Source organism: Perissodus microlepis, chromosome 3, assembly GCF_051167445.1.
Source record: "Perissodus microlepis isolate ML-2025 ecotype Zambia chromosome 3, ASM5116744v1, whole genome shotgun sequence".
In the NCBI taxonomy this organism is placed as follows: domain Eukaryota; kingdom Metazoa; phylum Chordata; class Actinopteri; order Cichliformes; family Cichlidae; genus Perissodus; species Perissodus microlepis.
In genome coordinates, this window is record NC_140463.1 from 50,088,202 (window position 1) to 50,113,365 (window position 25,164).

General features: G+C 42.1%; 2 protein-coding genes across 3 annotated transcripts in view; both read right to left on the reverse strand.

The window, feature by feature from the left end:
- Positions 1-1,704: 1,704 nt before the first annotated feature.
- On the reverse strand, positions 1,705-22,052 carry senp3b (SUMO specific peptidase 3b). Its single transcript, XM_084916524.1, has 12 exons — positions 21,865-22,052; positions 20,372-20,514; positions 18,117-18,800; positions 17,609-17,722; positions 15,417-15,528; positions 13,199-13,346; positions 12,167-12,214; positions 7,957-8,034; positions 4,624-4,761; positions 4,120-4,203; positions 3,943-3,993; positions 1,705-2,981 (listed from the first exon to the last, which is right to left on the reverse strand). Exons 2-12 carry the CDS (start codon positions 20,457-20,459, stop codon positions 2,871-2,873), a joined length of 1,656 nt encoding a protein of 551 aa, XP_084772650.1. The 5' UTR covers positions 20,460-20,514; positions 21,865-22,052; the 3' UTR covers positions 1,705-2,870.
- A 1,551-nt stretch (positions 22,053-23,603) lies between these two features.
- lrch4 (leucine-rich repeats and calponin homology (CH) domain containing 4) overlaps positions 23,604-25,164 on the reverse strand; it is a 29,713-nt gene continuing 28,152 nt past the window's right edge. The window contains exon 18 of one of the 2 annotated variants that reach the window (XM_084916278.1): positions 23,604-23,897. In XM_084916278.1, coding sequence (XP_084772404.1) covers positions 23,787-23,897 — 111 coding nt within the window. In that variant the 3' untranslated portion in view covers positions 23,604-23,786. The remainder of the gene's footprint in view (positions 23,898-25,164) is intronic. The other variant, XM_084916268.1, reaches the window with a different exon arrangement.

Sequence of the window (25,164 nt, forward strand, 5' to 3'; positions counted from 1 at the left end):
TAATGCTTAAAAAAACTTGAAACAAACCATAACCACAAAATGACACCATGAAATTAAACTGAACATTGTCCCGGTGACAATAATGTGGCATCTGTACCTGGTTTAGAACTTTTTAAGTGTCTTATCATGTATATGAAGAACCCATCGTGTCTTTCTAGTCTCTACATGTGCTGAGAATCATTCAGATATTTGTTCTGAAATGGGGTTTTATTACTTTAATGTAATGTGTTTTTTATTTCTTGATCTAATATTCTGTCTCCATTAAAATTAAACTACCATAAACAACTAGGCTGCTCATTTCTTTGTGAGCAAACTTACAAATTCACCAGGAGATCAGATGATTTCACCCATTGTACTAATATTTACTTTCTACACAGATTTATGCTTTTTCTTTGTGGATTCCCTCATCAGATATTGCTTTTCTGTATGGGGCCGATTTTGACTTCACACCATGTGGGCTGCAAAAACAAAAAAGCACTTGGGTTTTGGTTATGACTTGTTCTCTCAGTGCTTATGTATCGTCTGAGTGTCGACACCTATCACAAAAAATACTGCAGCGGCTTTCCTCACTTTAACAGCCGACTGTGAAAAGGTGTTGTGGCAGTGATCGAAGCGCCCATTACAGCAGGTATCGGTGTGAAAGGGTCTGCAACCATCCCCTCTGCTGAATACCTGATACTGCAGGTTAATGAGGGACACATTCACACCCCTCACCCACCACATCCTGGTAGTAGTCACTGTAAGGCCCCCTTTGTACTTTGTGGATGATGCAATCAATATGGGACTGAATGATATCCTATAATATCTAGATGCAGTTAGTTTAGCGACACGTTCAAGGCCGTCAGCTGTGCACCCCCAGCTTCCCCAGAGAAAGGAGAGTCTGGTTTGGTGCAGCCACAGAGCAAGGAAGCTCAAAGCAGACAGTTCAGAACTAGGATCACTATTACGAGGAACAAACCATAATATGATGAGCTGAAGAAATGACCCAAGAAGACCTCTTAACAAAAACAAAACAGAGATCCTCTTTTTACTTTAACTTTTCATGAAACCCAAACATATTACCACAATCACTGACAGAGACAGGAAAAAATTAAATGCAACGTAAATATAGTTCTTTGAGCCAACAGGTCATTTCAGTTCAATCTCCCACAAGCTGTTTGTGACTAGAAAATTTGACTAGGACTAAATTACATCTGCAGAGCTTATGGGGTGTTCCCCGTTTGCAGGAAGAAACAGTGGTTCTGATGGAGACTGCATAGCTGTCTATATCTGCATGCCTGTCAAACACACTTTTTCAAAATGCTAAAGTCCAGATTTTGGACAAAGGTTTGAAAGGAGTGAACGACCCTCTTTGAACAGACGTGGCGTCTCACACCGACGGCGTCTGCCATCTACGATCCAGCTTTGAGATCCTTCCCAGACGCCTTAATACACATCCTGGGCCTTTTGACTTCAGAAAGTCACATGATGGGGGGCAAGGTCTCACAATGGGTTCACCTGAAACCTTGGCTGAGTGTGACCCACCCCATTTTCACACCTTGGCTCATGTGATTATGCAGAGAATCAATAGGGGGTCAACGGCCCTCTTAGGGACAATAGGGCTTAAAATCTGGGACTGATTCTCAGACGAAATGTCTTCAAGAAACTGAACGCAGTCCTTCCATTACTATGATCTGGACGAGTGAAAACCTTCACACACACACACACGTTTGCCACATATTTTTATTTTTAGCAGTCATAACGTATTGTAGAAGATATATAAAACAGCTCTCTTGCATCAGCTCCTTCTTGGGAAAAAAAAAAAAAAAGCAAAGCCAAAAACAACTATTCACAAGTTTTCTTTTGTTATAAAAAGAATAAGAGAGCACTGTATCTCCACTGTGGACATATGCCTGGTGTGTATTTGTGGTCCTCAACAAAATGGCTTTTATACTAACCAGAAGATCTAAACAAAAAAAAATAATAACAAGAAAAAAACAAATTGTCTTTTTTCTTGATTTTTTATGAAACCCAAACATGTTACCACAATTACTGACAGAGATTGAAACACATTAAAAATTAAATGCATTGTAAATATACTTCTTTGAGCCATTTCAGTTCAATCGCTTTCAAGGTTTATGACTTGAAAGCGATCGAGGGGGAAAGTTTCTACTGTGTGGGCCAGCATGAGGCGGGACTCATGGATGCTGCAGAAATCCAACTTTCCCTGAGATTCACCAGAAAAAAGTTTTACCTGCCAACATAACCATGGATTCCCACTAAACTCCAGCTGAGCAGACCGCAGGAAACGATTAAAAATATTGTACATGGAAGTTTCACACTGTAATACACTGGCAAACATTTTGTGCTGAACAGCTCGTCCACAATGGTGGCCATTGCATGGGGTACGTTTCATTTGCAAAGATGTCAAGTAATGACTGGCTGGATGGAAAAGTCACTGCAGCCCTCTAAACACAAACTCCACTGTGGGACTTCCCTTCATACCTCCTGGACGCAGGCTTTTCCGTACCTCAGTGCTCCCTCTCCAACCAGAAAACTAGTGGACTATCTTTACACGGATAACTAGCGCATCCCCAAAATAAGACAGCTAGTCTTGGCCTCTCACAACCACAAAGAACTATGACATGATATTTAAATCAGTGTTTTTCAAACAAACCGAGGGAAGCAGAACCTGAAAAAATAAAGTCAAACAATGTTCGCATCTAGAAGAATTTCTCTGCATGGTGGAAGAGAAAAAGTTAGGTTTGTAATGTTTATTTTCCCCCAGTCACTTGCTCCCATTTTCCTCTTGTTTTAACACTGTCCCTCCATCCTGTTAGATTGCAGGGACGGAGCAGGTGTAGCTGGCCACAAACGATGGAAATGAAGGGTCACACCATAAGCTTGCAGTGACACAGTTCTTTGTACATCTGTCTTCTGAGGCGGGGCATGTCTTGCTGCCCAAAGTTGAACTGCTGCCCGAGTGCCAGACACTTGCAGTACTGCAGGATGGCAGATAAGGAAAGGTCAGGGTCAGATACTGAAGCACATTTAAAACAATCTGATGTGTGGTAATTACCATCTATGCAGTAGGTACATATGTTTCCCTCATAAATGCTATAAAGAAGTGGAACTGAGACTAATCCAAATTGTCCATGGCTAGCTCTCAACAACAAGAGTTCGTGTTTATATCAGGGCTGGGCGATATATCGAGTATATTTGATACGTACGACGGTTAAAATGGTTTTATCGTAACCATCGAGTGTAGGTTCCCGCACGCTGCAAATGCATCATCAATCTCCCCTCCTAGCTGGAAAATGTTCGACCTGCCACACTGCGCTGAGCATGCGTGTTTATATGCTAGCAGATGGGAGAAATATGGTGACAGCGGGAGTTTCAGACTCGCTGTCGTTTGGATTTCACGAGGAGGATGTCGAACAACAAGAATGAACTCGGCATGTCAACATCTCCCCACACACCAAAGGAAACGTTAAATACACCAGCTGTGATTCGAGCTACGACGGCCTCTGTTGAAGGAAACAGTTCATGTTGTTGTTTATCGTTCCTGAAGCATATTTGTGGCCTTCTTTTGCTGCTGGTTCAGTTCATTTTGGTTGGAGAGTGACGAAACCTTTGATGTTAGACAATGTGACGTTTGCTCGGTTACGTGAAGCTGAGTGTGGCTTAGTTGTTTGTGTTTAGGCACATAACTGCCTTTTTAATTGTTGTGTTGGCTGTTTGGTGTTTGCAGAAATGGTTTCTATGAGCTTGTGGCTGAGACTTGAAAGTTTCTGTGGATACCACACATGTTGATATTTACATAAAAACCCGACCTCACTGAGGCTCACACTGCAGCCCACCCCCTTTGCTGCTCAAGACATATCGCGATATAGCCAAAAAAATATGGCAATATTAGAGTTTCCTCATATCACCCAGCCCTCATGCACACTGTAGAAAACTCACCTGTAACACAAAAGCCCCACAGTCACTGTCATTGTTCTGGCGGCCCACATTCTGCAACATTACAAATACATTAGCATTAGCAATGGTACCATTTCAACTAAAGTCTACTTCTCGTATCAGTTTTACTCAAAGTCTCACCAGAGCTTTGTTAAGTGTTATAAAGAAAAGTCGTGTTACCATTTTGAAAAAGCCGGTCCATCCTGTCAGGAAGTCTTGCTGGTCTTTTTTGATGGCTTCAGCTTGCAGGTATTTGTAAATGTGCTGGAATCAAAATGAACACATTCAAAGAGACTGAGCAATTTCCAAAAACAGAGATTCTGACTTTGAGCAGTAGATTCATGAATACATTATAGGTGTGACAGCCCGTCCTCTCCTATCAGCAACTGAATCACTGGCAGGACAGACAGAGGAGCAGCTTTGGACCCGAACATTTGGGTTTAACACAACCCAACTGAAGAGGTTACAAAAACTTTGGCCTTTTACAACAAATTTGTAGTGTTAAAAAATACTAAGTTTTATTTAAAAAGCAACAATATTAGCTAACAGAAATATGCAGCTGCTTATTTGCTACTATTAATCATTTTGACAGAAGCGTTAATAAGCATCTATACCCTCTGACCTTTCTTCAAAAACCGTTCAATCATCCACTCATTCCTTTTCCAAAAGCTGCCTGATCCCTACCTTTGGGCAACGCCTGTTCAAAGTCCTCTGAGAGTCAAAGTAGGTGATGGCTCGACGAGGAATGTCAACACTGACCAGCGACCAGTGGACCTCAAGATGGATGGGGATCAACAACAGATCCTTCTGAAAGATGTCGACCTGATAAATGAAAAATATGGTCAACAGAAATAAATGGATTACACAAGAGTTTGAGAGATGTAACAAAAATCTTGGTTAAGCTGTCGGTTTTCAATTATACGATGCCCCCCACCCTGTAACACTAAGCCAGCAGTGCTCCTAATGTGGTCTTAAGCAATGTAACCAACACACAGATGGAAAAGCTTGTAAAGTGGTGTATGCGGCTGCTAGCCAAGAGCTAATTCAATTATGAACCAAACAAAGCCAGACGCTAACAATGTGAGAAGTATGTTCTTCCTATTAAGACAAGCAGATGAGTAAGGCTGTCATCACATCATCGCTTTCAGTTCTATAAAAACATGTCACAACATTTTTCCATGGGATTTTACAGGTACTGCAGATAAACCACATGCAAGTATTTCATTGTTTTGGTGTATATTTGTTACACGTTTCAGACCAAACTAATTTTACTCACATTTATCCAAAAACACCTTGATGATCAAAGATAGTTTTACACAGAATATTCTGTGTAAAACTAACAGCATTGAATATGATAATATATGGTAACATGTGATATTAAACAATGATATATTAATATAACAAGAGGAGGACGGAGTAATGTCCATGGCTGCTCTGCTGCTTCAGGACCTGGACGACTGTAATTGATTCAACCATGAACTCTGACCATGTCCAGCCATCAGGTCACTCAGTAAGCTTAACCACAGGTGGGTAATGCAGCAGGACTGAATATTGTCTAATATTTCATTATGTTTGATTATCTTAAAATGTGTGAACAAGACAAACGTGCAAGAAACTAAGAAATGAGGAACGGGGCATATCCTTGTTCAACAATGCTGGATGATCAGGGTCGAACAGAAACGGAGGCACACACGTCATCTCAATAAAAAACTTTAAAGTAAAACTTTAATCTCCAGACACTCGTGGGATCTTTTTAGTCATCAGATAGTAAGGTTGCATGATGATGATGTGTCTTCTATGTGTATAATATTAGGATGAGATTTAGAAACCAAAACTATTTTATACTTACAAATGAACTGGAACTGTGGATATACAATTACAATTTAAATGTTAAAAAATATTCTGTTTAAACCTTTGAAAAAATACATTGTAATTGTGTTGTGTATTTTGGAGCAGCAGCTAACTAAACGTATCAAGTTGACTGTTTTTTATTCAAGCACTAAAAAGTGCGAGTCAGGACGGTTCCTTTCAGGAGTTTGTAACAAGCTGTAACAGTATTCATGTAAAGACAACATGCTTATCTAAAACTATACAGGAAACAGTTTAAGTTTATTTTGTAACAAACAACCTTTGAAGTTTGAAAGAGAACTGGACAACTCCGTTTCAGATGAACTCTCCATGCTCTGCTGCAGAGTTCTTATGTTTGAAATACAGACTAGACTTTTGTCTTGACCAAAGTTAGTCTGACGCCTTGTTTTTGACTAAAGATCCCAGAGAAGATCAAAATGTTCCATTGGTAGTGTCAGTAGATACCAAATAAAAAAGCTGAACCACAGTGGTGTTTGGACAAACAGCTGATTTCCATCAAAAGCCAAAGCACAGAGCAGACACAACTGTGTGTGCAGCTCAGGCTTTGTTACATGTGTGCGTTATTTAAACGACATGTTTGAATGAAAAGAGCACATAAACAGATCTAAAATACAAAAACTAAGACATAAAAATATATGTTCATTTTCATTTTGATGTCACAACGTTCTTTGAAAGTTAAAACTGAAGCAAACTGACATTTACAGCACTGAGCCATCAGAAAATGGTCAAAGGTCAGAAATGTACTGAAACGTGCAAACACACACATGGAAATCTAAGGCAAAAATACATTTGGTGAGACCAGCCTGAACTCTCCTAGGTCAGGTTCAGAAAAAACTTTCTAGCTTGAATAAAGATCAGTCCAAAGTTCTTCTTTGTTCCCTTCTCAAGGGAACAAAGGGAACAAAGGGAGGAATCTTGATGATTCCAGTTTCAACATCTCTGAGGTCCAAACCCTGAGTGGGTCATTCTACGACTGACCGTGTTTCATTGTTTTTCTATCCAGGTCTTTGCTGCATTACCTGTGTGTTTGACATCGTTGCTGTAAAATAAAGCAGTCAGATGCTTTCCAGCTTTCTCAGTTTGTTCTGCATTCAGAATTCCTTCAGGTTTAAGAAGATCCTGAGCTGGCTGACATGCAGTCTCTGTTTTACAGACGAGACCGTTACTGCACCTCTCTCCTGTTCATCTACAATCTGAAGCTAAAATCTCACATTTGGACGCATCACTCTATAAGACTGGTTGCCACCAATTTTTAGTGTAGTTGTTGAGTTGTCTGGCACTCTTCAGCTTGTTGTCACAGTTTACCTTGCTTCTTTATTTATTTACTATAGATAGATATTTAAGACAGCTACTACTACTTTTGTGCTCCACTTGTCCAGTTTCTTGACTGCTACAATGCCAACATCTGCAGGAGTTTACAGGAAAAAGCTCTTTTTGTCACCGTGTTGGTGACAGAACTACACGGCAGTGTTCAAACAAAAGAAATCAGAACCAATTATGTGTTTCGAAACTGACAATATTTCATCCTATAAGTCCCCCAGAAAACTACTGCTCAACACCACTCGGGTCTTTCTCCTCGGAAGCAAAGACTTCAAGAAATGGGCGGCTGGCTCAAGACCTTTGTGGAGTTAGTAAAGTGAGAAGACTAATCAGTGTAGTTTTGAAAGCAGAGGGTTTTTCCCCCATTCTTACTCCAGATGTGCAAGACAGAGATTCAGTGTCACCCCCCCCCCTAAAAAAACCCACGGACAGTGAGGCTTTAACCTAGACCAGTGCAGATCATACAATCATGCATCACACACAGAGTCGTATAGAGATCCTTTGACTCTGATATTATGTACTGACTTAATGAAAAACTCAAACTCTTCTAAGCAGATGAAACGTTTTCCACTCGTGTGCAGCCTGTCATGACGTTTGAAATGTGCTACTGATGTTCAGAAAGTTCTTAGTTGCAACTGTCTGCATGAGCTGTCTGAATTATTTAGATCACCTTCATAAATTTGTGTTACATTGTAATTTAAAGACAAGACTGAATGTCTTTTATCACCCAGCTCTAACAACACTCCTCATTGTTTTATTCCTGCATATTAATATAAAGTGTTAATATGCTGCTAAACTACTCAGAGTACGTTGGCAGCATTCACTTACATTTTTTGTCCACCGTTTGACTCCTTCGTAGCCTTTTGTCCTTAGCTTATCGTAAAAGAAGCTGTTGAAAAAATGGACCTGAAAAAGAAAAACAAGATTTCGATTGATGACAGTAAACATGTAGTAATGGGATTACACAGACCATTACTACGGGAGCAGCAAGGCTCCAGTCATCGCAGCCAGAGACAGGACTCGGCATAGTCCAATGTTTTAATTTTTTTACCATCATAACATGACAGCAAAAGGAAAAAAAGCTCCTTAATCCATAATTGGCAGCTCGTTATACCCGTCTGCTGATAGCCACACATCCTGCCAGGCGTGTTTCCACACTTTATAAAAAGAACATCAATTAGCATTCAGACAAACTCTGTGAGGCCCAGGTGGACGAGAACAACAGATAAGACTGGTTTTGGTTTTTCCAGCTGGGGTGGACAAGGCTGAGCATCAGGCCTTCAAATGAATTCAAACTGTCTGGGTCTTTGGTTGATTAACAAGCTGAGGTGGAAAATTGCTGCCACACCGCCCCCTCGGCCTGTGCTTCGAGGTTTCTGATGGTTAGAATGACTCGGGGGTGTTGAACCCCGACTATTATGACAAGTTACTCTAAACATGTTACAAATTATCTCCACTACATAAAAACATACTTGAGAATAACTACATTTTTTTTGTTATTCATTAAATCTTTGTTGTTTAAAACTATTTTGGAGCCGTGGGAGCAGCCATGTTTTTTTGCACACAATGCATTCTGGGACGATGACGTGTATTGGTTGTCAGTAGTATAGGTGCTTTCGTTCAGCTAACCTGTTTTGTTTTTTAAAGTGTAGCAACCGTATTAATTAACTTGCCTATTACCTGGTTACGACTTGGTAGACCAGCACTATCCGGTCTTTGAGTGTGATGTTATTAGCCATGTCTGGGCCCAAACTCCGCTGCAAAAGTCAAACGATCACTGCGGCATTACTGAGAGTTGAAAAACTGTCTAAATTTGTTCATCTTTAATAAAATGATCAGTGTGGCAGCTCTGCCAGGTGTAACAATTAAGTTTAATATCCAGGCATCCATGAAAACGGAATTTATGACATTTAACTGAGTTAGAAGTTAGCAGGGAGTTAGCTCGCTAGTTTCCATCTAAATATAACATACAGTGGAACCCTGAATTATGAAATTAATTTGTTCCAGAGGGTCTTTCGCAAGTCAAAATTTCCGTAAGTCGAAGCACCTTTTTCCATCGCCTTTTGAGTGAGGCGATGCTGGCTGAAGACGAAGTTCTTGGTGGAGGAGGAGGTTGAAGAAAGCATACGCATGCATGCATACATACGTACGTGTACATGTACATAACATTATGGAATTTAATTTTTTTAAATTTTCTATATTATCTATTTCGTTACGCGGGCATTTTGCCGTACCACGGGCAGAGATATTGCCGTTAAGTGTCTTTGTAACTTGAATTTTTCGTTAAATGGGGTCTTCGTAAGCCGGGGTTCCACTGTACCATGATCTGACTGAGAGATTTATTATCAAATTCAAACGTACAGCTCTGCTATCACCTCCAACATAAATGAAGACAGGAAACTAAACAGCAGTGATGTTTGTAGGGTTACTGAAGTTGGGCTAGCTGGTATATAATGATGTGCTACGTGATCGCTATGTTAGCATAACATAAACAGTAAAGCTGGAGGATGAACGCTAACAAACGGAGGACTTTTTTTCCACTCAATAAAAGTTCATATGAGGGTTCCCGATGGTCAGGGACAAATGCAATCGCATGGCAGGATGCTGTAAACGGACCGAACTTCAGTCAGGAGAACAACTGAGATAATCCATCCACAATACCAGGTTAGTCATTAACATACTGCTGCTGCATGGGCGGGCTGCAGTTAAAACGTAAGGGTTTAAAATCTGAGCTTTAAAATGATTGGCGGTAATAAAAACCGTGAGAAGCCGACAGTGATCACTGACTGTTTTTAGGGGCTTGTTGAGATTAAATTGAACAAGATACAAAACATAAACATAACATAAAACATGTTAAAAACACAACAGTCTTATTAAATGCAGACTACTTTGGGCCCGGAAGCAGGATTCATCACGTTATCACTTAAAGACCGGATACCGGTCATGGAGGCTAACAAGGGCTGCCCAAAGAACATCTGGATTAAGACAAACAACAAACGCTCTGAGTCGCCGTTGCTATTGGCAAGCAGTAACCGCATAGACACCAGTAGTTTTCCCCCACTCTCTCGTCATCGTGTGACAGATTGTTTTCATCTTCATCTAAACTAAGTGCTGGTTGACTGTTTTCGGTTTGCTCTGGTTCAAACTGGAAAGGTTGAACAGAAGCCATTTCCAGTGCGCTGCTAACTGAACTGGATGCGGTGCAACTGTATGACGTCACTACCCAGAGTGCATTGAGAAGTAAATAACAATGGCGACCTACTGGTAAATCGGTTTTATATAAAATGTGCTTAGAAGGAAAACATTTAGTATATTTTAATACCACATATGTGTTATTGACAGCACAGTACATATTTTAGCACAACCATGTCTTAATAGCCGGGGTTCCCTTTAAACTAACATAATCATCCTGCTGTAACCAGGTAAATCCATTTGTTTATTAATTAATGTACTAACAGGGACTTAGAAGAGAGAGACGTAATGTTTAAAGTTTAACATTTCACTGTTTTACTCTTTGGTGCTGTTGAGGACACGATATTGTTCTTTCTTGGTTATTTGTATTTAAATCATTTGCTCAAGTTTGGTTTGTTTTTGTCTGGCAGCAGAACGATTAGACACAAGAAGGCGTTGGTGGTGTACCGGGGGTTAAACATCTGACCCAATGAGCAGGAAAGTGCAGGAGGAACAGGTCAAGAGGCCACGCTGCTAACAAGTCGGCTATGAGCTAAGCTAGTGAATCGCTGAAGACACAGTGAGTGAAAACTGTGAAAATAACTAGTGTGTGAATCAGAGAGTGCTCTGGACAAACCAAGTGAAGATTACACTCTGAAATAAGACGTTATCTGTAAGTTTCTAATTAAATCGACTACAAAGATAAGCTACACAAAAACAACAGTGTATGTTTTAAAAGGAACAGAGAGATACAGCAGAGAGCAAACACCAAGTGATGAGGAATAATCAGGCCCCATCTTATCGTAATGACCTTGTAGTACCATATCACCCTATTAGAGCACTTCGCTCTCGCTCTGCAGGCCTACTTGTTGTTCCTAGAGTATTTAAAAGTAGAATGGGAGGCAGAGCCTTCAGTTTTCAGGCCCCTCTTCTGTGGAACCAGCTTCCAGTTTGGATTCAGGAGACAGAAACTATCTCTACTTTTAAGATTAGGCTTCAAACTTTCCTTTTTGCTAAAGCATATAGTTAGGGCTGGACCAGGTGACCCTGAATCCTCCCTTAGTTATGCTGCAATAGACGTAGGCTGACGGGGATTCCCATGATGCACTGGGTGTTTCTTCTTCACTAACTGTGTGTTAGTAGACCTCTCTGCACTGAATCGTTAGTTACTGTTAATCTCTTCCACAGCGTCTTTGTCCCGTCTTCCTCCCTCACCCCAGCAGATCCCGTTAGATGGCCCCGCCCCTCCCTGAGCCTGGTTCTGCCGGAGGTTTCTTCCTGTTAAAAGGGAGTTTTTCCTTCCCACTGTCACCACAGCGCTTGCTCATAGGGGGTCATATGATTGTTGGCTTTTCTGTTTTCTTTGCACTATTGTAGGATCTCCAACCTGATAATATAAAGCGGTTTGAGGCAACTGTGTTGATTTGGCGCTCTATAAATAACACTGAATTGAACTGAACTACACCAATTCAAATAATCAGTTTCTGCCCCAAATATATTATTATTATTCACTTATTAGACCCTCCACAAAAATATTTACCATAATAACAATGAAAAACGAAGGAACATATCACAGCTGTAAGATCTTTGTATACTCAGTTTATATATTCTGAGTGGCTGTTTTCATTATGATACATCAAGTATTTGATGTAGCTGATATTGTGCACTGATGTATCGAGTGAAACATGGTTTCAGTGTGTTCAGCAGAGAAGGTTCAAACAAGGCTGAAGAATCTCAGAAGATGTTACATATGGCTTTTGCAACCACACAATAATAACTGTAGGTAGGTAAACACAACACAGCACAAGCTGGAATAAACCTTCATTTCACAAGGATACTGTTTCAGTTTAGTTTGCAGCTTCCTCACCTTCTTTGGCACAGAGTCCATGACCAGCTCACCGTACATGTTCATCACCTGAATAACACAAAAACAATGTAAGAATTAAAGTGCAAAGAGAAATGTTCTCAGGCAGCAACACTTTTGATACAATTCTCTTTAGTTTTAAGGCCCGAGTGTGAAACCAAGCAGCTGTTTTCATAAATACAGTCTGATTTTAAAGCCTCGCTGAGGGCCTAAACTTTGCACACGCATCTGCTCTGGTGAAAGCGTACATATTTTATGGGTCTGGCATGTGGACAGTACAAAATGGTTCTACATACATGGTTCCACCTGTGTGGGTGAAATTTGGTACACGTGTGCAACTTTCCAAGATGAATCAGTTCAGAGAACCTTTGAGACAAACCCGACAGGAAGTCTGCCGTTTGTCATTTCCAGATATTACACTTTGTGGTTGACAAGGAATGTTGAAAATTTGGTTTGGAAAGTCTTCAGCAGTTTGTTTTACAGTTTGCCTCAAAGTTACGACAGGAAGCACAAACCTGCATGTTTGACGTGATCGTTGAGGAGTTTGATTTAAATATGATTACAGGAAATGGCTCAACTGCACCACTCCCACCTCCAGCAAACTGAAATTTTCAATTCAGTTCAGTTTAACTTCTATAGCCCCAAATCACAACAGCAGTCGCTTCATGGCGCTTTATTCTGGAAGGTAAAGACTCTACAATAAACCAAAGAGTGAGTGTCCCGTCATCACTGCTCGCAGCTTTAATTTGTTTTGCTTTTCTTGATGATGAAACATTGGATGTTGTAACATCTGGACTTTGGAGAACGAGAACATATACTGACGTACCTAACTCAGCCGATGCCATGCACCTGCATCATTTACAGCACGTACAAGTTACAAAGTATTAACAGCAGTATCTCTAAAATGTGCCGCAGCAGGAACAACACAGGTGTACTGAATCACATTTAAATGGACTTAACCTTAGGCATTAGTGCACCTAAGTCAATATTCCCCCCAAAAAGCCTAAAGTGTACAGTTAGAGTGTACCAGCATACCTGGTCATTGAGCCAGTTCTGTCCATACAGAGTGCCCAGGTCGTCCATGGTCAGAACATGCCGTTTGTAGTTGACTCTGAAGGTTTTAGCTACAACAGATCCTGATGAGCGCTGGAAGGACTGTATTAGATGTTGGACCACTGCTTTTCTAAGGAAGAACGAATCAAAATCAGATGTACAGTTAGCTCCATGTATTCAGACATCGCTAATGGAAGCTTTCCATTACACAGCCCAAATCAAAGGATCGCTACGGCAGGTGAAAGAGGACACCTTTGCTGCAAAAACAAAACTGCAGTTACATAGTGATTCTATGAACATTAAGTTGTGAGTTGTGAAAACAAAGCTTAATGTCTCATTCACCCAAACAATCATGCAAGCATGTTTCTGTACATCTAAGAGCTTTTATCCATCTCCACACGCCGCTGAATGCCTCACGAGCAACTCAAGATTCAGCAGCTTCCCCAAGGATACTGAAGCATGCAGCCTGGAAAAGCTAATGGATAAAGAAAACACAGATTTTGCGATGAGTGAAGGCCCAACTTCACAGCCACACTAACCCCGGTTCTCTGAAAACCAAGTGAGCTATGGAGTATGCCATCCTGGTGTGACCAATCACGGGAGCTCCCCTTCCACCACATCAAGAAGATGGTTCAAGAACACAGGGTCCCCAGACCCCCTCTATAGGAGCCCCTGGCTCCACACCAGGCATTCACAAAGTGTTTCTTTGATGTGACCATGGTGAGATACCGGCTTTGGTTTTCAGAGAACTGGGGTTGCCCGTGTAACCAAACACTGTGTATCTCACTACAGGAGACTGCATGCTCCAGAGACACCTCGACCGAGGACACGCCAGAGCTCGGTACGGAGCTAACAGCCCATGCTAAGCACCAAGTGTCCAGTGAGTGCACAGTCACATCAAGGCCAAAAACAAAACCCTAACACGTGTGGGGATGCAACACCCTTAAAAAGAGAGCCCCTAAAGGGTCCACCTTCCTCTGGTGGACTTAGCAGGTCCACAGCAGAACTACCTCACTGTGGTTGGAGGGAAAGCTTCCACAGGAAGTATTGCTACATAAAATTCACTCATCCCTTTTGTTAATGACAGTTTTTGTGTGAAATGAGCTTTAAGTCCACACACTCCACAGGCGCAAAACTCTGACACTGCGGCTAAATCCCAGGAGGGAACAACCTGTTTAACAGCAGGCGTCAGGCGGTGGGGCCCCTTATCAACTGCAACATGGCAGGCTGAAATTGGAGCTAAACACACTTCAATAGTTGGAAATGCTCCTAACTTATCCAGAAAATCCTGAAGGAGCAGAACACATTTGATTACGAGCTGCACAAACGTCTCAAATATGCATCAGTAAGTGATGGTGTTGAAGCTCTACGTGGTCTCAACCGCCCTCAGAGGGAGAGCAGACTCATTCAAACTCAGCCTTTCTCATGACTGGGCAGACAGCTAACCTCTGTGGATTCAGATGACAACTCTGTGATACCCACTCACGGTCCGTGGCAGTGGCCACAGATGAGTGTAAAGCAGACAGCTCCATGGGCTGCTTGGTCAGGAAAGGAAAAATCCAAAGATGGTCACTGCTCCATCGGGCCTGTGCCGATGATCCGAGACCAGGGAGGAGAAACGCATACATTAGGCACGCCCTCGTTTGTTAAAAAGGTAAGAACAGAGGATGCTTACACGTGAAGTGAACAGATGCCTGACCAAACCTGAGCCACATACGGTACAATGGATTCAAAAACACAGGGACTGTGTGTTCACAGGGAATGACAGGATGTGCTTGTGTCAGCCGGCCTGTGTAATGTCACACTGCGAGTGCCTCCCTTACAGTTTATATAAGGTAACGGATGTGAGGTGCACCACAGACCCTCTGGGAGCATCTGACATTTACATAAATGTGTAAAGTTACAGATAGCAGCTCACTGCCCACACTGTCCAGTTTTTGTTTTCACAATGTAATAACAGTTAATCCTGAAACCAGCAAATCCCATATTCAGGGATAACATGATGGTAGAGATTCCCAGCAGTCCGGTTCCTCAGAATCGTTCTGAATCTCAGGAATCACGGCACTGTCAGAGGGGAGAGTAGTGCTGCAGATTACAGCGTAGACATGGACACCAGCTTAACCTTTACTGCACAAAAGGATGAGAGAAGGATGCTAACAACACAGAACACTGTTAACACAACAGTATCACTACGTCTCACCTGTGTGGGTGTGAGAAGTTTTCATTGAAGATGTCCTGAAGTTTCTCCACAACATCATCCACGTGGATGGGGATCAAACTGCCGTACTGCCGTAGCGACTCTTCCAGAATACCTCGAGACAGATGACAACCACAGGAATGAGGGCTGTGCCACACACAGGTATAATACAGGTAACATCATACAACATGTCCAGCTGAAATACTTGCATTTACATTTGCGAGCACCAACAATGAGCAAACCCGAGCAGTGAGTTTCATACTGGCGCCTTTTAAATGGGATGATGTTCAACAACAGAGGACGTCCAGCACAAACTGAAACGCACTCTGTGCTCCTCCATGAAGAGCACAAGGCTGTGACGCAGCAGGGTTACAAACCCGTAAGACCGTACAAGCTCACGTTCTGCTAACGTTCACATGCTCCGCCTCCATCAAACATGATGTTAACCATACAAACTGTCTTCCTGCTACCCTCTGAATAAATAACAGTGTGCAGCTGCAGCACTGTGGAAACGCCACATTATTCATGTTCAGTGTTTAGTGCAGTCGAGCTATAGTCTATATTCAACTCAAATTCTTTGTGTCAATACTTCACTTTAACTCTTAGCTGTTCACCCACATTTCAAACTCAAAATAGAAAAATATCTGGGAGCAGCGAGTGACAACGTTAAGCCCCACAGCTCCCAGTTTTTAAACAAAAAGCACCAGTGAAGATGATGCTGCCATAGTTTAATGTCCACACACACTAAACAGAAGTGTCAGTCTTCCACAAAAGCACAGTAACTCGTTAGTTTTGTACTTCATTTAGATTTCATATAAACCACATTCATGGAAACTTTACCGCTAAACTGAAATCAGTTTATTTGAGAACATGAACACGAAGGTTTCATTTGTTTTTGTTTTTTGACAGATGTCAAACTTTAAATGAAAAACATTTGTAACATGAAACCAATGAGCAGTTCATGTCGAGACGTTTTTCCTCTTATCACGGCTCATTAATGAGATCCAAATATTTCTTGGCCAATGATGGAACAATCAGTGGAATACTCGATTACTAGGATACCCTAACCCACCTGCCACAGAGGCAACAACAGGGAACGAGTGGGTACAAAGACACAGCTCTGCTTTACACGGGTGCAGAAAGACTTTATAGAACCAGGTTGGACAGACACAGCACAGCACTGCTGACAGTTACACACATGAGACATACAAGGCCTCAGACACAGCATGAACGGTTACTGATGCAGCACACATGTTTGAGCATGTGTTACAGCACACTCTCTAACATGAACACTGTAGGGCCTCACATTGATGCTGACATGAGAAGCAGCGCACACTGAAACACAACAGGGGGGTACACAAGGACAGACATGAACCAGGACGTCACCCAGTCACAATGAAGGGACGCACTGCAGGAAACACGTGTCAGTCTACAAACAGTTTAGAGACTCACAGCTAAACACAAACTCTAGTGTCTTTAGCAGCCTGTGGGAATGACCCATCAAAGACAGTGGACACCTCAGACCCTGGAAGTCCGGATCTCTGCAGTCAAAGCAGCTGTCACGTGAGGTTTACAGCTGAGGATAACAGGACATTATGGAGGAGCAACAAGTGTGTGTGGACTGATTGGTGCCTCCATATATATGTAGATAAAAAGCAATGACAGCTGGATGAATCTTGAGTTATGGGGTCCCGGGCTGCCGTGTAGACGGGACAGCACAAAGTGTCCCCCCGACTCAGACATGCATGTGACGTAAGGAACATGAAAACTGTTATGTGGAAACAGCCTTCCTCACTATACGACACATTCAGCATCTGCAGCTCATAGACTGTTCAGTAAGGATACATGTTTAACTCCAAGACTGATTAAAGTCTTTGGGTATTAAGACAAAGCAGACGTCATGTTTGATGCGAGCTGGCAATCGCCGCTGCTGCCCGTCAGCCTCCTGCTAGACACACCGATGTTTTTCATTTTCAAAGCCTACGTCGCCTCATTCACAAGCTCTCACATTCAGAAAACCTGACCTCCTCAGCTCGCTGATATTCAAACTCGTCCAAGACTTGATGCCCATACTGTATCAGTTTGAAGCGCCTACGTCGCCTCGTTCTCACATTCACGACCTTGAGCATCCGTGCTGCCCACGCTGGTACTGCACAAACATTTAAGGCAAGGCTAGAAGCATTTGTGATACATACCATTCACACAACTTGTGTGTTCTTCAGTAAGAGCCAGCTCTGCCGGCCTGACCTCTGCCTCCAGGGTCACTCTGTCCTCCTGCTTTCCTGAGGAGGAGCCGTTTATTTGCTGATCTGCCAAAGGAAAGAAAATATATTTGTTATGGAATCTGCAGACTCAGGCATTTTTATCAAATTCCAAAAAGAACAGTTTTTAAATCAATTTGGGTCAAAGGTAACTTAACTGCAACTTTAAACAGTAACAGGGAGCCTAAACCAAACTTCACCAAGCATGACGCTGCAGTGTATCACAGCTGGTGTCACTGCAGGTTATGGAAATTTATTATTGTTCCCACTTATTCAAATGCCTCGTGGGAACTTTTTCACAAAAGCAGTAAAAGTGGCGACTGAAGCAGACTGAAAACATCTGTTACTTTTGTTATGGTACTCTGATTGTTGCCACTGACAAAAAATATCATTTTAAATGCCTGCTATTCCCATTACTTAGCATTCCCACACGAATAAGTACCTGTGTCAGACTCTGTGTGCCCGTCATCACTGCCGTCATACTCCTCGTGCCTGTACGGGGGCCCCTCATACCGTTTCAGTCTCCTCTGTTCTCTTTGAGTGTTCCTTTGCCCTTTGTGGCTCCACCTGTGTCTTACGGAGCACATCCACCGGGCCCGCTGGCGCCAGCTCTTCCAGTGCTGAGAGAGCCGAAATCCAAGACCTCCACGGCATCGCAAACGCTGCAAGCGCCCGAGTCTTCTCAGAGCCCTGTACTTGCTTAGGTGGGACCTAAACAAGTCTCCCGCTTCAGCCTGGCTTAGCGCGTGAGCTACGGGGGCCTCGCCGATCTCTTCAGCCTTCTGTTCTGGTCTCTGATGATCGTGCTGCTGTGAATGAAGGTGCTCGGAAGACTGGGAAGAAAAATCTGAGATTCCCCACTCCTCCACCTCCTGGTCTCCATCCTCTTCAACATCTTCATCCTCATTGTTTTCCAAACTCTTGCTGTCAAACTTACCCATGTCTTCACCATCAAAGTTGTTAACTTCATCGTCACCTACAGCTTCAGTCCCACCTATGCCATCTTCCTCATCCACTACATATTCACCCGTCCACACCTTTTCTTTATGTTCCAGTCTCAGGTGCATGGGGGTGGATACACTGTGATCTGACACTGGGACTATGAGGCGGTCCGCTGGAATCCCACCTATGAAACAAACAGCAGTGATTATCGTCCAATCAGGCATCACGACAGCCCAAAAGTACTGCTGCAGCTCATTACAACAGGTGACAATGTATGTATCTATGAGCTCTTCCTACATAATATAAACAAGGCACACAGTTGTGTCTTTTGCCCCTGAAGGTACTTATCTGTATCACATTACTTAGCAACCACCTACCAACAGGCCAAACTATCCCATTTGTAGTGAGCATGGACCTCTGACACATTAAAAAAGCATCGTATCGTCTTCATTTCACTAAAAAATAACATCTAACCCACAGTGCTGTCCAAAGGTCTTGAGTCACCCCCTCAGGCTTACTTTGAATATTTGAACACAGCCTTAAGTAACAGCTCAAGCTGCTTCTTCAGTTTTCCTTGGGACGTCATTCATTTTTTATTTTTGGAGGTTTGGTTTTTGGCCTCATTTCACTCGGTGATGTTGGGGATCTTGTCAAAATCGAAATCTGGAAAAGTACGCCCAAATTTGGGTCGACCCTGCAAAACCACGAGGAAACGTTCTGCCTGGGAACACATTCAATCATTCGTCTTTGTGTTTCGTATCGGTTAATCCGACATCCTTTTTATCCTGGCAAAGAGAGACTACCAGAGTCTGATTAGTGTTTGTTGTATGATCACCAACAAGAGCTTGAAGACACTATAGAAAAGCAGCAGTTATAATAAGATGAGAGCATGTGTGCATACATTCAGTCCGTGTTTATTAAGGTCAGCTATCGATGTGTGCTGTGACCGCTCCGTCCTCGATAAGGAACGATTCAATGAAATGAATGAAATATCCTGGTGGGAAACCTAAGCTGCATGCTGGTTTCACACACCACCCACGTCCACGTTTGAGATACTAAGTAGATCAGGGGTGGGGAACGCCAGGCCTCAGGTGTCCTGCAGGTTTTAGATCTCACCCTGGGTCAACACACCTGAATTAAACGAGTTCATTCACAGGCCTCTGGAGAACTTCAAGACATGTTGAGGAGGTCATTTAAATCAGCTGACACATCTAAACCTGCAGGACACCGGCCCTCGAGGCCTGGAGTTCCCCACCCCTGATGAAGACTTTGAAATCAAAGACTTCCTGGGGCCCCTGAGGGCCACAGCTCACTGCTGGACTTCACTGGTTACTAGATCGATTTTTTAAAAATGGCATAAAAAGCAAGTTCTTAAAACATACATGAGACAATAAAGAAAAAGCAAAACAAATTTAGGCAAGTTTTATAAACCTACGCCACACTGTTGTTGAATATTCACTCATTTATCACCGACATTTAACTTCAGGTGCACGGAGAGGATGAGAAAGTCACAGTGCAGGGACTCCAGCAACACGTCATCAGGGTGATGATGACCCTGATGAAGGCCACAAGCCAAAACGCGTTGGTCAGGCAGTAAAGTTGTTCCTCTTTAAGTGTTGTGACATTTCATTTCAAAAATGAAAGTGACCTCATGTCCATCAAACTCTTAGGGTTTCCACTGATGCCTGACCCAGTGGTCTGAACGTCCACCCTACTGGGGGGTAAATATTTTCCACACAAACAGTGAGTGCTAACCTCCTCCTGTGTCGTTCTGCCCCACAGCGGTCAGACCCAGGTCTCTCTGCCAGCGGTTCTGGGCTAGGCTACCACCACTGTCTCGCATTATCCAAGAAAAACCCACAACCTGCGCCAGCTCGTCACCTACAAACAAACACAGTCTGCAACGGTGGGAGAGAATACAGTCAGTTCACAAAGTCCACAGTGGGCATCAGAATAACACAGTAGCTGCTTCTGTCTGTTTGGATTTTTAAGTGACAAAAAGAAAACTCTATGAATCACTTTGCTTCATAGAGATGTAGTGCTATATACCAAAATGTAAAGATGAAAGTACACATTTCCATGCAGATTATTCTAGTTTGTAAATTACAATGATATGCAGTTGAGTGTTTTCACAGCATTTATACATGAGTTTATCTGATTCAGCACAGATCCAACACTGAGACAGTGCTCCATAGGCAGTACAGGACACTCAGGACCCTGGGATAGCCCAGTCTCAAAGCATAACCTCCATTATATTGCATTTTTAGGGGAGTCTAACACTTTAGGTCTACCGTGGACCCGCCATGTCTTACAATAAAAAAAAAAAAGAACTGAGTGGTTACAAAACATATTCATAAGTAGCCTATAAAAGACAACTTCACACGAATGAAAGCCTATAGTTCAATAAAAAGTAGAAGTATTAGTAAATTTCATTAATTTGACATGGCAGCACTTTTCTAATCTTACTGAACACTTGTAATGTAAACAAGCCGTTACATAGTCTTGACTTGTTGTTACAAAGTACTGAAGCTAATTTTGGCACAATTATTACAAAACAACTACTAGGGATATAAAGGCAGTAATAATGACCTGAAACCCCCACGCCGTAATTTTACAACTAACGCGTGGGACCGTTTCAGTGGGCAGCCACAGGCTTTGCTACCCTCTCCACAGACACAGAATACACGTCCCGGTGCCTTCACGCTGCTTCACTTATCCTGCAGTTTGTCTTGCTAGCTTCACTCCGACCGCTGTGTGATGACAGCGGCATTGACAAAAAGCGACAGGAACTACACGTAGCTATGAACTTAACTGTTTACGTGCAGGATTAAAAAAAATAAATTACTAAATAAATCCTGTTCTCAATAAAACTCTTCCATTATGAACACTTCTGCAGGAAATAGTCTACACCAATGCTATCTCGTGAATGCTAATAGCTAGCTTACCGTTGCCGTGGTTTCATCAAATTAGACTGAATAAAGCTCACACCAACTGCAAACTCCTTTTTATTATAATATATCATGACTATTGACAACCAAAGCATCAACACGAACATAAGCAATAAGCTGAAGTTATTCAAATTTGCAGAGTTCTTTAATTATCTGCTGAGTGTGCGGGCTAACCTTTGAGCTATAACCATGTTGTCCTCAGCTAGCTAAGCGAACTGTAGGCAGATACCATGCTAGCAGAAAAATAAACCGCCCAGTGTGTGTTTGTTTCCTAGCTAAATGTTGCCACTGCATGCTTACCCTTGATCTGTAGAGGTGTAAAAATTTCTATCCGCGTTCCTCTAACAGAATGTGAGCGTATTCTGTATGCAGAACACTGAACCAAAACAAACGCTAATTGATGTTGAATCTCATTCAATGAAGTCAAGTGTGGGGTAGCTGTTTCCACCCTCTCCCTCCGCTTCCTCTCTTCTTCTTGTGTTTGAAGACGATTGGCCATTAGCTGTTAGGCACTATATCGCCCCCACGTGGTATGGGTGTGGTATAGCGGTTGGAAAGACTCCAACTCGGACTTCAACGTTTACCGGTTTCCTGCTTGTTTTGCCACTTTTGGTCTGCTCCCAGGGGATGAACCATTATTATGTCTACACATTACAGACAGCCTTTGTAATAGCAAAAAAAAAGTCAGGCTGTATAATTTATCTTTAGAATCTTTATTAGCAGCTTACTGCAAAAATACATACTTTTGCTTCCTTTTCTTTAGTAAAATTATTCTTTTTAAATAAATTTGACAACATAGTTTGACAGGCTTAACAGCATTTCTGCACAAACAAGGTGATTCCCAAAGAGTTATTAGCTGAAAACTATGATTTCACGTGGTCTGCAGAGGAAAATAAAACAGGTGGCTTGGAAACGAAAGTCGTGTCCTGCAGTCACCGTGGGAAATCCACCCTGCGCCTAAGTTGATCCGTATACTCATCATAAATGGTGTCAGTGGAAGGGTGGCTGCTAACAAGCTATTCCTAAGGAACGGAAATGGAAGGAGAAAAGGCGAGCCATGAAGAAGAATTGGGCTGAAAATCACTGGCAACAGACTTAAGGACAACAATATCTTGAGAGAGAATGAATCAAAGGCAACACATAAAGAAGAGCTCTGAAATGTCCTTCAACAGGACTGGATGGCTGAAAGAGCTGACAGGAAACTTGCCAAAGAACTAATGCTAAATAAAAGTCGTCACACCAAATAGTCACTCGCAAGCTCATTAGAAGTGTACAGACTTGTTTTTTTCCATATGTACTGTCCATTTATGTTTGTGCATTGCAATAAATCACTTCATTCGCTTTTTTTTTTTGCAAAATAAAGAAATAAGGGATGGCACAAGACTTTTGTCCTAGAGCTGCTGTGCAAACAGAACCATTAGAAATTATTCAGGTGATTCTTTCATTGTTGGTCGGCTCCAGACCATCACGGAGTCCAGACCATCATGGAGTCCAGACCATCACGGAGTCCAGACCATCATGGAGTCCAGACCATCACGGAGTCCAGACCATCATGGAGTCCAGACCATCACGGAGTCCAGACCATCATGGAACTAAAGGAAACCAGATTCACACGCAACAGGTTCTGTCCATGTCTACGGTTAGAAGATGGAACATGTCGAGTGACCCACATTCATTCAAACTGAACTCTGAGGCGAAAGCAGTGACATTAAGTTATTGTTTACTGTGCTGTCAGGACTGAATATTGAGCTGCAGAGAACAGCAACTCACTGATAATGTTCAGCTGAACTTACCATCCCAGCGTGCTTGGCAGTGAGAGCAGCTTGCTGGTTCCTGTTGAACTGACGACTTGCATCCTTCGCAGTTTATATTTCAAGTCATAGAAACCGTTTTCCATCGCTCAGATCAACAAATCGTAGCTTTGATATATTTTTTATTGTTCATTAACCACTTGTGTTTGTTTTGAACTCACTGCAGTACGACTACAGGTACACAAAAACGTCACAGACTCTCTAAAATGATACGGATACAACGAGCGCTTGAGTGATTTACAGATTTATTTGAACCATTACCTTTTTTATGATATTTGAAAGCTGTTCTTAATACAAACTCTGTAAAGTCGATCAAATATGAAGCATATAAAAATAAAACACTGGCCCTGAGATACTGCTGGCGTGGCACTGGGGTGCCGAGACTGCTTTGAGCTAGCAGCCGCAAAGGCTTCATGTTTTTGGGGCTCGCTGGTCTGCCAGATCGGACAACGTCTGGACAGTCTGGGCCAACCGAGTCAGGCCTTCGTCCTCCATGATGAGTTGAGGGGAACACAAAGAATCCTGTAAGGTGACGGAAAGAGCAGGAAGTAGATCCAAGTAAGAAACATACACTTCTACACATTCATCAGTAAGCAGTCCCTTATTAATATAAAGGTAACAGGGTATGTCCAGCTTTATAACTTTGATAATGCTGCATATTTCTAAGTGTGGTTTGATCAGATTTGAAAAACTTTGCTAATGAGACAAAACTAAGGAGGGCGACAATCCAGAGTCCCGTCACTGAGAGGATGCAGTTACATCACAGTGCAAATGTTCCCCTGAATATCAGAGCATGACTTTTACTGACGTATTCATTCTTTACTGAAGATGATGCATTTTGACTGTGTGTACTTACCTGTGTGAGCACGAGCTGCCTCAGGACTAATGCAGGTGTTTAAATGGGTTTGAAATACAGATGCTGCTGTCACTGTATTATAGAAACTCTGATAGGTTTTTGTTTTTCTAACAGAAAAAACGGAACCGAGAGGTTTCAGATGCATTAGCAGTTTTCATATTAGTTTGATGGTTTGTCACAACTCGCACATGACGGGTCGAAAATGAAGACAGATGAGACAATTTCAGGAGGCCAGGTGGATGCATGTAAGCTTCACAAACTGAGACACTGAAGCTGCAGGAAGACACAACAGCAGCAAAGCAAACACAGCAGAGAAGCACCAAAAAGTTCTTTTGAAATCATTTAATTACAACAGATAAAGAGTCAAAAATCATCCTCGTTAGTAAAAGGTGTAGAAATATACAATACAAATGTATTTGGACTAACATTAAAGAATATGTCTGCATCATTGTGTGTTTTATCAGTTAGTGTTCGTCCAGTTTGACCTACAAAAATATACATCTGAGCTGAAACAACAGCAGAGCGTTCATAAAACTGTCAGATATAAGAAGCAGTTATTTTGGTTTTACAATGGACAAAAATCTAAATCAGTATAAAACAGCGTCCTCACACCAGAGCCAATCAATCCCACTGCACTCACACTGAGGGGGCGGAGCAGAGCCAACATCGTCATCGTGAACGGAGCTCAGCTTCTACAACTATCACTTGCACCTACTTCATATATCATGTCTAAACTGAAATAAAGCAACACTTGTGTCCTTTATTCTGCTCGGTCATTGGTCTGTAACCACTAAAAAAATAGAAATTTAAACACCATAAAACAATAAATACAATAAAAATTTCCTTCAGAAGCTCTTGTTGAAACAGGAACTCCAGAAAGTGAGAATTGTTAAATAAACTTTAAACAGAAAGTAAGGAAACGCTGTTTGTTTG

Excerpts from the sequence above, each read along its gene's own strand:
- senp3b (XM_084916524.1), bottom strand. The coding sequence starts at position 20,459 with ATGCGAGACAGTGGTGGTAGCCTAGCCCAGAACCGCTGGCAGAGAGAC. Across the intron at positions 15,529-17,608 it reads ACACACAAGTTGTGTGAATG|GTATTCTGGAAGAGTCGCTA; the intron begins GTATGTATCACA and ends ATCTGTCTCGAG. Across the intron at positions 12,215-13,198 it reads AGAACTGGCTCAATGACCAG|GTGATGAACATGTACGGTGA; the intron begins GTATGCTGGTAC and ends TGTGTTATTCAG.